Raw genomic sequence first — 12,102 nt, 5'->3', positions numbered from 1 at the left:
TTTAGATACTTATTGAACACACAACTATATAAGCAATGCAAGGCAAAAACTACTTTGAAATCAACCTAAATTACCAAGTTTGTAGTTTACTATTTTAATAGACCAATAGACAACCTTTATTTTTGGCCTATGAACTTCAACACACATGAATTATCGGCAAACCCTGAATCAGTTTTTGAAGTGAATCATTGCAGACAAAAATGCTAAAGGAACCTCAAAGCTAAACACACCAGTCAGTTTTACTTCTAGAGAATTTTTAAGTATATGAAGAAAATGTTTCTGTTGCAAATGAAATTTCCAAAACTTCAATTAATCCATAGGATCTCAAGATGCATGCTCTTCAAGGCATAAGAATAACACGCAAACTCGTTTCCTGCCACTCTTTCTTACACACATACAGTACAGTTAAACAGAGCTCCTTCATGCAATGAAACAGAAGGTAGATGAATATCTTTAGAAAAGGTTTCCACCTCTCCGCTCACACCAGCCAAGAAGAATTTTACTTTCCCCTATTTAGAGTGAATATGATTTATCAAGTCCTAATCTCAAGAAACTTTCTATAATCTCATTCCCCTGACTTATAAACCAAATTGTGTTCATCAGAATATTAAAAAAAAAAAAAGAGTAGAACTGTGTCAAATTTTCTAATACACCGCATTCCAGGCCTTTCGGCTGTTGTTATTGTTCAGATATGATAAAACAGCTAAAATTGCCAAGTAAAAATATTTATTTGTGTTACTTATAATTTCCAGTATTTATGAAGTAACACAAGCACAGCCTGGAGAATGTATCACACTGGTAAATAACAGAGCAGATCCTTTTCAGAAAGGGGAACAGATTTTCTGTTTCTACTGGAATATTTCACCATTCATATGTACTTACCATAACATATTTTACAATGTTTGTCCTGAAGCTGAAGGTAGAATTTGAGGCATTCTGCCAATACCTGTCTAATTTACAACAGAAATGTAATACAAATTTCTTATAGGTCCCCAAATGATGCCAATAACTTTTCGTTCAATTCCTTTCGCATTTGGTCAACATTTTATGAAATCACAGCATCACAACATAGAAAAAACTTTATCATCTCCTTTGAGATAGAATTAGAAAGAAACCATCACAATGATCGTCTGCCTTATCTTAAAAACCCGTAATGATTATGTAGGTGATAAGAGAATCACATAAAATATTATTAACAATATCTTACCTCTATCACTGAAGTCATCGACCAGGATGATTTCTGCAATCAGACTTTCTGGGGTTCGGTTGATGATGCTGTGGATGGTCCGGAGGAGTGAAGTCCAGCCTTCGTTATGGAATGGGATAATGATGCTGGTGTTTGGTAGCCTTTCTAGGTACATCTTGTGCTTACAGCTGGAGATGACAGAGGAAGGAAAGGCTATGTCAGATACAAGACTGGAATATGTCTTATACTGCCACTGACTCATTGTGTTATCAGACAACTGTGAAAATTAGACTTTGCCTAGAACTTTCCCAACCAAAGCTTCTACATCATCATAGTTAGTCTACCCATTCCTGGAATTCATTAATGATCTCCTTTCACATGCACTCTTAATGACATAATTATTTATCCTCTCTTATACCGGTGGCTCGAAAACAAGGTAAGAAGTACACTGAAATGTTGTGCTCTTGGTAATATGTTCTCTAATAGCAATAAGGATAAATTATATGTATTAACATCATTTCCACTGAGCACACAGCTAATGTTAAACTTTCCGGGAAACTTTGGAAATTTAACTTCTGTAATATTTATGCCCAATTAATCAGTTTTGGTTGTGGTCTGTTTCCACAGCTGGGTAGTGTTTAAGGCTCTAGGGGAGAAAAGAGTCTTAAAGTGAAATAAATGAAAATTTAAACTTAAATAATCACACACTGATGCAACTGCATGGTAAGAGTACATTAAGATCCAAATCATGACACTATCACATTCCTAATGAAAACTATACAGAGAAATCTCATGTTGCTGTTTTCACTGTAAAACAGTCTGAGATGCCAAATAGGAAATAGGTTTAAATTTTGGCATAGTTAAAAGCAATTTAGTATATGTCAGGGCTATTCTTTCAATATTCGTGATTTATTTAAGTCATTTATAAGCCACATCAGGGCAGAAAGCTGGTCTCAAATCTGATTTAATTCTTAGCTCAGCACTGGTCATAGTTGCCCAAGCTTTATTAAAGATAATGAATTAATTTAAGTTTGTGAAGTCTTTAAGTTATTTCAAAACTAAAATAGGATAAAATTTAAATCAATTACTAAATTTAGTGATTTTTCTGACATGGATAACATGAAAACAAACAGACAAACAAACAAACAAAAAGAGAGTGGAAATCTGGAAAGAAACGCGGTTTCTGTTTAAATACAGGAACATCTATTATTTCATATTTTGCCAAGACACTGGCTACTGTTTAGTCCAGATATTATAGTGTGAATTTGAAGTATACATAGATTCTACCAAGATGTATAGAAATGTACCAGCATTTTCAAAACATTACTTAAAATAAGGTTTTTTAGTCAGTTATCTCAACACTTCATTTTACTATGATCTCAATAGGATATCTTAAATATCACTGTGGATATAAAACAAAGAGATCTTGCCTTGCAGCTTCAGATAATAGAACATAACGTAATTAAAGCAAAAATATTTAACTATCCTGGAAGATAAAATAAAATGAAATAATTTAGACAAATAATTTAAATATAAAATATAGGCATTTCTTTTTTATCTTGTCCTTTTATTATCAATTATTTAATCTAAATTTTAAAATTTGTAACAATATTTATCAAACAAGAGATTTAGAGGTTTTCAAGTACAATGAAAAGCATTGGAAAAGACCATCAAAAGGATACCATGAAATGGGCATGAAAATACGAGAAAAAAAAATGAAGTTCCTTGTAGGATAACATAAAATAATTTTAAAAAGCAATATATGAAACAGATCTGTCAGTGATTTCCAAGAGAGTGTAGTGAGATGGATGCTTTCACATCTAATGCACAAATCTGGAAAAGAGTGCTAAATTAATTCAGCACATCTCATCATAATTACATAGAGCCATCCATCCTTCTCAACAAAGGCAAGAGCCCAAGACGAATGTGCTTTCCTGTATCAATACTCAGGATAATACAAAACACCATACCTAACAATGTTCTGGGAATGTAACTGATATCCCCAAGAAGGCAAATTATTTTTTAAACATTAAGAGGAGACACTGTACATATCGCTTGCTTATTAATTAAATAAGAATTGCATTCAGAGTAATACACGATAAGCAATCAATAGGCTTAGGGCTTTAAAGAGATGTTCAACAGCTATCTACAATCCATTCAGAAAAAAAGGCAGACAGAAGAGAACGCAAGACTAATCATGTGCAAAAAGGGCTTTTCCTCATAAAAATGTTTTCAGTAATTTCTGTGTAAGCTCAAATTATTACCACACAGGGGAGGTGAAAATATCCTTCTATTCATTCATGCTCTCAAGTCTCAATGATTCGCTGAGGGTTTTCTCTAAGCCAGGAGGCAAAGTGGGATAAAAGAATGAAAAAACCCTACTCTCCAACTTTAAGATGTTTACAGTACAATAGGAGATACAGAAGGGTAAAGAGACAGTTAAAATTTTAAAGGGGAATCAATATGTAGAAGTGTAACAGGGTGCCATACAAGCATTTGAGAGAGGCCCCTGAACCCATTCGCAAAGTGCTGCAGAAATGCAAGTGAGAGTTAAAAGTGGCCTGCAAAAGACGAGATATATTTAGGAAAAGAACTGATATGACTTAGTAACTGTCTGGGAGAAACAGTTAAGGAGGACTCCCATGTTTTGGACATGGGCAACTGATCTATGAACTACAGACTTACATCAGAGCACAGTGTGTAAGGGGCATTTGAGGGTTGCAAGGCTTGAGGGTAAACATGAGTTCAATTTTGACCACATTAAGTTTGAGGTGTCAAAATGATACCTAGTTGAACATGAAACCAGCTCTTTTGCTCCTTTCCTGTTGGCCCATTTCTGTTCCCCTCTAACCTTGAGAGAATCTAATTATAGGAATGAGATCACTAAGCAATTGAAACCAACTCCTGACTTAACACTCTCCTGAATGCACACCATGCCTTGTCTAACCTGGTGATTCTTTTCCTAGATAAAAAGAAGAATGGGGAATGAAGTAGCTAAAGAATCATGGGCTTCTGCCTCTAACAATCCCCTTAGCAATCTTGCTGGCAGATCATGCAGGCAAGATGACATGAGAAGAGAGAGTCAGCCAGTCTGCACGCAATGGAGAGATGCAGAACCCAACCTCCTGCCTTGACGATTCCCTGAGATGCTTCCCCCTTTTCTCCTGTAAAAACTGTCATGGCTGAGCAGAATCTTCAGAACTGGTCTCTGGACACAAGTCCACCTTCTCCCCAGATTGCCGGCTTTTCTGATTAAAGCACCTTTCCTCTCTACTGACGCTTGCCTCTCGAATGATTGGCTTTTGAGCAGCGAGCAGCTGAATCTGAGTTCGGTAACAGAGCAATCATATATATGATATACACAACTATCTGTCTGTGTGTGTACCTATGTGTGTATATCTATCTATCTATCTATCTATCTATCATCTATCTATCTTTCTATCTATCTATCCATCTATGTGTACATGTGTGTAGCTCAGAAAAAGATCTGGTTTACGGGAGGAACAGCGACAGGCTCCAGCACTGATGCCAGGGCACTGCCACTATCTCCATAGCATCACCATCCCAACACTTGCCAAGAGGATCCTCTGGTAAGTGCCAGCAGGTAGCCAACTGAATGTGCTCTCTCGTCTCTGAAAAAGGGCAGATCAAAAGTTCTGGGGCAAATGAATGCCCCTAGCTTCAAGATGGCAGAGGAGTGAGACATGGAGATCACCCTCCAACCAACAAATACATCAGAAATACATCTACATGTGGAACCACTCCTACAGAACACCTACTGAACGCTGGCAGAAGACCTCAGACCTCCCAAAAGGCAAGAAACTCCCCACGTACCTGGGTAGGGCAAAAGAAAAAAGAAAAAATAGGGACTGACCTGCACCAGAGAGAGGGAGCTGTGAAGGAGGAAAGGTGTCCACACACTAGGAAGCCCCTTCGCGGGCAGAGACTGCAGGTGGCGGAGGGGGGAGCTTCGGAGCCACGGAGGAGAGCGCAGCAACAGGGGTGCGGAGGGCAAAGCGGAGAGATTCCCGCACAGAGGCTCGGCGCCGAGCAGCACTCACCAGCCCGAGAGGCTTGTCTGCTCACCCGCCGGGGCGGGCGGGGCTGGGAGCTGAGGCTCGGGCTTCGGTCGGATCGGATCGCAGGGAGAGGACTGGGGTTGGCAGCGTGAACACAGCCTGAAGGGGTTGGCGCACCACAGCTGGCTGGGAGGGAGTCCGGGAAAAGGTCTGCAGCTGCCGAAGAGGCAAGAGACTTTTTCTTGCCTCTTTGTTTCACGGCGCGCAAGGAGAGGGGATTCAGAGCGCCGCCTAAATGAGCTCCAGAGACGGGCGCGAGCCGCGGTTATCAGCGCGGACCCCAGAGACGGGCGTGAGACGCTAAGGCTGCTCCTGCCACCACCAAGAAGCCTGTGTGCGAGCACAGGTCACTCTCCACACCGCCCCTCCCGGGAGCTGGTGCAGCCCGCCACTGCCAGGGTCCCGTGATCCGGGGACAACTTCCCCGGGAAAACGCATGGCGCACCTCGGGCTGCTGCAACGTCACGACGCCTCTGACGCCGCAGGCTCGCCCCGCCTCCTCCGTACCGCTCCCTCCCCCCGCCTGAGTGAGCCAGAGCCCGCGAATCAGCTGCTCCTTTAACCCCGTCCTGCCTGAGCGAAGAACAGACACCCTTAGGTGACCTACATGCAGAGGCAGTGCCAAAGCCCAAAGCTGAACCCCGGGAGCTGTGTGAACAAAGAAGAGAAAGGGAAATCTCTCCCAGCAGCCTCAGGAGCAGCAGATTAAATCCTCACAATCAACTTGATGTACCTGCATCTGTGGAATACCTGAATAGACAACGAATCATCCCAAAATTGAGGCAGTGGACTTTGTGTGATTCTGTCTGTATAGCTTTGCTCTTACCATCTGTCCTAAGGTTCTGTTTGTCCACTTTTTTTTTAGTATTGATTTTTAGCGATTGTTATCAATGGTGGATCTGTTTTGTTGGTTTGGTAGCTCTCTTCGTTCTCTCTTTTTTTAATTGCGTTTTAATTTTTTCTTTATTTTTAATTTTTTAGTATTTTAATAACTTTATTTTACTTTATTGTTTTCTTTCTTTCTTTTTTTCTCCCTTTTCTTCTGAGCTGTGAGGCTGAAAGGGTCTTGGTGCTCCGGCCGGGTGTCAGGCCTGTGCCTCTGAGGTGGGAGAGCTGACTTCAGGACATTGGTCCAACAGAGACCTCCTGGCTCCATGTAATCTCAAACAGCGAAAGCTCCCCTACAGATCTCCATTTCAACGCTAAGACCCAGCTCCACTCAACAACCAGCAAGCTCCAGTGCTGGACACCCTATGCCAAACAACTAGCAAGACAGGAACACAACCCCACCCATTAGCAGAGAGCATGCCTAAAATCATACTAAGGTCACAGACACCCCAAAACACACCACCGGATGCGCTCCTGCCCACCAGAAAGACAAGATCCAGCCTCATCCACCAGAACACAGGAACCAGTCCCCTCCACCAGGAAGCCCACACAACCCACTGAACAAACCTTACTAACTGGGGCAGACACCAAAAACAAAAGGAACTATGAACCTGCAGCCTGTGAAAAGGAGACCCCAAACACAGTAAGTTAAGCAAAATGAGAAGACAGAGAAACACACAGCAGATGAAGGAGCAAGGTAAAAACCACCAGACCAAACAAATGAAGAGGAAATAGGCAGTCTACCTGAAAAAGAATTCAGAGTAATGATAGTAAAGGTGATCCAAAATCTTGGAAATAGAATGGAGAAAATACAAGAAACGTTTAACAAGGGTCTAGAAGAACTAAAGAGCAAACAATGATGAACAACACAATAAACGAAATTAAAAATTCTCTAGAAGGAATCAATAGCAGAATACCTGAGGCAGAAGAACGGATAAGTGACCTGGAAGATAAAATAGTGGAAATAACTACTGCAGAGCAGAATACAGAAAAAAGAATGAAGAGAATTGAGGACAGTCTCAGAGACTTCTGGGACAACATTAATCGCACCAACACTCGAATTATAGGGGTCCCAAAAAGAGAAGAAAAAAAGAAAGGGACTGAGAAAATATTTGAAGAGATTATAGCTGAAAATTTCCCTAATATGGGAAAGGAAATAGTCAATCAACTCCAGGAACTACACAGAGTCCCATACAGGATAAATCCAAGGAGAAACACACCAAGACACATATTAATCAAACTATCAAAAATTAAATATAAAGAAAAAATATTAAAAGCAGCAAGGGGAAAAAGCAAGTAATATACAAGGGAAACCCCATAAGGTTAACAGCTGATCTTTCAACAGAAACTCTGCAAGCCAGAAGGAAGTGGCAGGACATATTTAAAGTGATGAAAGGGAAAAACCTACAACCAAGATTACTCTACCCAGCAAGGATCTCATTCAGATTTGATGGAGAAATTAAAATCTTTACAGACAAGCAAAAGGTAAGACAATACGGCACCACCAAACCAGCTTTACAACAAATCCTAAAGGAACTTCTCTAGGCAGGAAACACAAGAGAAGGAAAACACCTACAATAACAAACCCAAAACAATTAAGAAAATGGTAATAGGAACATACAAATCGATAATTACCTTAAATGTAAATGGATTAAATGCTCCAACCGAAAGACACAGACTGGCTGAATGGATACAAAAACAAGACCCGTATATATGCTGTCTACAAGAGACCAACTTCAGACCTAAGGACACATACAGACTGAAAGTGAGGGGATGGAAAAAGATATTCCATGCAAATGGAAATATAAAGAAACCTGGAGTAGCAATTCTCATATCAGACAAAATAGACTTTAAAATAAAGACGATTACAACAGACAAAGAAGGACACTACATAATGATCAAGGGACCAATCCAAGAAGAAGATATAACAATTGCAAATATTTATCCACCCAACACAGGAGCACCTCAATACATAAGGCAAATGTTAATGTCCATAAAAGAGGAAATCAACAGGAACACAATCACAGTAAGGGACTTTAACACCCCACTTTCACCAATGGACAGATCATCCAAAATGAAAATAAATAAGGAAACACAAGCCTTAAATGACACATTAAACAAGATGGCCTTAATTGATATTTATAGGACATTCCATCCAAAAAAAAACCAGAATACACTTTCTTCTCAAGTGCTCATGGAACATTCTCCAGGATAGATGATATCCTGGGTCACAAATCAAGCTTTGGTAAATTTAAGAAAATTGAAATTGTATCAAGTATCTTTACTGACCACAACACTATGAGACTAGATATCAATTACAGGAAAAAATCTGTAAAAAATACAAATACATGGAGGCTAAATAATACACTACTAAATATCCAAGAGACCAGTGAAGAAATCAAGAGGAATTCAAAAAATAACTAGAAACAAATGACAATGAAAACACGACGACCTAAAACCTATGGGATGCAGCAAAAGCAGTTCTATTAGGGAAGTTTATAGCAAGACAATCCTACCTCAAGAAACAAGAAACTCCTCAAATAAACAACCTAACCTTATACCTAAAGCAATTATAGAAAGAAGAAGAAAAAACCCCAAAGTTAGCAGAAGGAAAGAAATCATAAAGATCAGATCAGAAATAAATGAAAAAGAAATGAAGGAACTATAGCAAAGATCAATAAAACTTAAAGCTGGTTCTTTGAGAAGATACACAAAATTGATAAACCATTAGCCAGACTCATCAAGAAAAAAAGGGAGAAGACTCAAATCAATAGAAATAGAAATGAAAAAGGAGAAGTAACAACTGACACTGCAGAAATACAAAGGATCATGAGAGATTACTACAAGCAACTATATGCCAATAAAATGGACAACATGGAAGAAATGGAAAAATTCTTATAAAAGCACAACCTTCTGAGACTGAACCAGGAAGAAATAGAAAATATAAACAGACCAATCACAAGCACTGATATTGAGACTATGATTTAAAATCTTCCAACAAACAAAAGCCCAGGACCAGATGGCTTCACAGGCGAATTCTATCAAACATTTAGAGAAGAGCTAACACCTATCCTTCTCAAACTCTGCCAAAATATAGCAGAGGGAGGAACACTCCCAAACTCATTCTACGAGGCCACCATCACCCTGATACCAAAACCAGACAAAGATGTCACAAAGAAAGAAAACTACAGGCCAATATCACTGATGAACTTAGATGCAAAGATCCTCAACAAAATACTAGGAAACAGAATCCAGCAGCACATTAAAAGGACCATACACCATGATCAAGTGGGGTTTATCCCAGGAATGCAAGGATTCTTCAATATACGCAAATCAATCAATGCAATACACCATATTAACAAACTGAAGGAGAAAAACCATATGATCATCTCAATAGATGCAGAAAAAGCTTTCGACAAAATTCAACACTCATTTATGATAAAAACCCTCCAGAAAGCAGGCATAGAGGGAACTTACCTCAACATAATAAAGGCCATATATTACAAACCCACAGGCAACATCATTCTCAATGGTTAAAAACTGAAACCATTTCCTCTAAGATCAGGAACAACACAAGGCTGTCCACTTTCAACAGTATTATTCAACATAGCTTTGGAAGTTTTGGCCACAGCAATCAAAGAAGAAAAAGAAATAAAAAGAATCCAAATCAGAAAAGAAGAAGTAAAGCTGTCACTGTTTGCAGATGACATGGTACCACAGAGAGAATCCTAAAGATGGTACCAGAAAACTATTAGAGCTAATCAATGAATTTGGTAAAGTAGCAGGATACAAAATTAATGCACAGAAATCTCTTGCATTCCTATACACTAATGATAAAAAATCTGACAGAGAAATTAAGGAAACACTCCCATTTACCATTGCAACAAAAGGAATAAAATACATAGGAATAAACCTACCTAAGGAGACAAAAGACCTGTATGCAGAAAACTATCAGACACTGATGAAAGAAATTAAAGATGATACAAACAGATGGAGAGACATACCATGTTCCTGGATTGGAAGAATCAACATTGTGAAAATGACTATACAACCCAAAGCAATCTACAGATTCAATGCAATCCCTATCAAACTACCAATGGCATTTTTCACAGAACTAGAACAAAAAATTTCACAATTTGTATGGAAACACAAAAGACCCCGAATAGCCAAAGCGACCTTGAGAAAGAAAAACGGAGCTGGAGGAATCAGGCTCCCGGACTTCAGACTATACAACAAAGCTACAGTAATCAAGACAGTATGGTACTGGCACAAAAACAGAAATATCGATCAATGGAACAGGATAGAAAGCCCAGAGGTAAACCCACGCACATATGGTCACCTTATTTTTGATAAAGGAGGCAGGGATATACAATGGAGAAAAGACAGCCTCTTCAATAAGTGGTGCTGGGAAAACTGGACAGCGTGTATAAGAATGAAATTAGAACACTCCCTAACACTATACACAGAAGTAAACTGAAAATGGATTAAAGACTTAAATGTAAGGCCAGACACTACCAAACTCTAAGAGGAAAGCATAGGTAGAACACTCTATGACATACATCACAGCAAGATCCTTTTTGACCCACCTCCTAGACAAATGGAAATAAAAACAAACATAAACAAATGAGACTTAATGAAACTTAAAAGCTTTTGCACAGCAAAGGAAACCATAAACAAGACGAAAAGACAACCTCAGAATGGGAGAGTATATTTGCAAACGAAGCAACTGACAAAGGATTAATCTCCAAAAGTTACAAGCAGCTCATGCAGCTCAATATCAAAAAAACAAACAACCCAATCCAAAAATGGGCAGAAGCCCTAAATAGACATTTCTCCAAAGAAGATATACAGATTGCCAACAAACACATGAAAGGATGCTCAACATCACTAATCATTAGAGAAGTGCAAATCAAAACTACAGTGAGGTATCACCTCACACCGGTCAGAATGGCCATCATCAAAAAATCTACAAACAAGAGAACAAACGTGTGGACACCAAGGGGGGGAAAGCAGCGGAGGGTGGTGGTGGTGCTGTGATGAACTGGGAGATTGGAACTGACATATATACACTAACATGTATAAAATGGGTAACTAATAAGAACCTGCTGTATAAAAAAATAAATAAAATTTAAAAAATAATTTAAAAAAAAAAGAAAAAAATTCTATGGTGAACTTTAGGTTGAATTAGTTCTTCTTTTATCTATAAACTGAATTAACCAGAGCCTCATCCAAAGCTTAAAGTACCTGTAAACATAATCGCTCTGTAGAAGAAAATGAGAAAAGCAAAAAAAAAAAAAAAAAAAAAAAAAAAAATCTGCAAACAATAAATGCTAGAGATGGTGTGGAGAAAAGGGAACACTCTTGCACTGTTTGTGGGAATGTTAAGTGATACAGCCACTATGAAGAGCAGTATGGAGGTTCCTTAAAAAACTAAAAATAGAACTACCATACGACCCAGCAATCCCACTACTGGGCATATACCCTGAGAAAACCATAATTCAAAAAGAGTCATGTACCACAATGTTCATTGCAGCTCTATTTACAATAGCCAGGACATGGAAGCAACCTAAGTGTCCATCAACAGATGAATGGATAAAGAAGATGTGGCACATATATACAATGGAATATTACTCAGCCATAAAATGAAACGAAATTGAGTCATTTGTAGTGAGGTGGATGGACCTAGAGTCTGTCATACAGAGTGAAGTAAGTCAGAAAGAGAAAAACAAATACCGTATGCTAACACATATATATGGAATCTAAAAAAAAAGAAAAAAATGGTCTTGAAGAACCTAGGTGCAGGACAGGCATAAAGATGCAGATGTAGAAAATGGACTTGAGGACATGGGGAGGGGGAAGGGTAAGCTGGGATGAAGTGAGAGAGTAGCATGGACATATATACACTACCAAGCGTAAAATAGCTAGTGGGAAGCAGCTGCATAGCACAGG

At 38.9% G+C, this 12,102-nt stretch overlaps 1 protein-coding gene across 1 annotated transcript in view; it reads right to left on the bottom strand.

The window, feature by feature from the left end:
- The window catches only part of GALNTL6 (polypeptide N-acetylgalactosaminyltransferase like 6), a 1,174,587-nt gene that overhangs the window by 654,147 nt on the left and 508,338 nt on the right, over positions 1-12,102 (bottom strand). Inside the window, 1 exon segment of the mRNA XM_036854715.1 lies at positions 1,208-1,374. Within this exon segment, the coding sequence (XP_036710610.1) occupies positions 1,208-1,374 (167 nt within the window).

This window comes from Balaenoptera musculus, chromosome 6 (assembly GCF_009873245.2).
Source record: "Balaenoptera musculus isolate JJ_BM4_2016_0621 chromosome 6, mBalMus1.pri.v3, whole genome shotgun sequence".
NCBI classification, from domain to species: Eukaryota; Metazoa; Chordata; class Mammalia; order Artiodactyla; family Balaenopteridae; genus Balaenoptera; species Balaenoptera musculus.
Note: the sequence above shows the minus strand (reverse complement) of the source record. Positions and strands in the feature narration are given on the sequence as shown.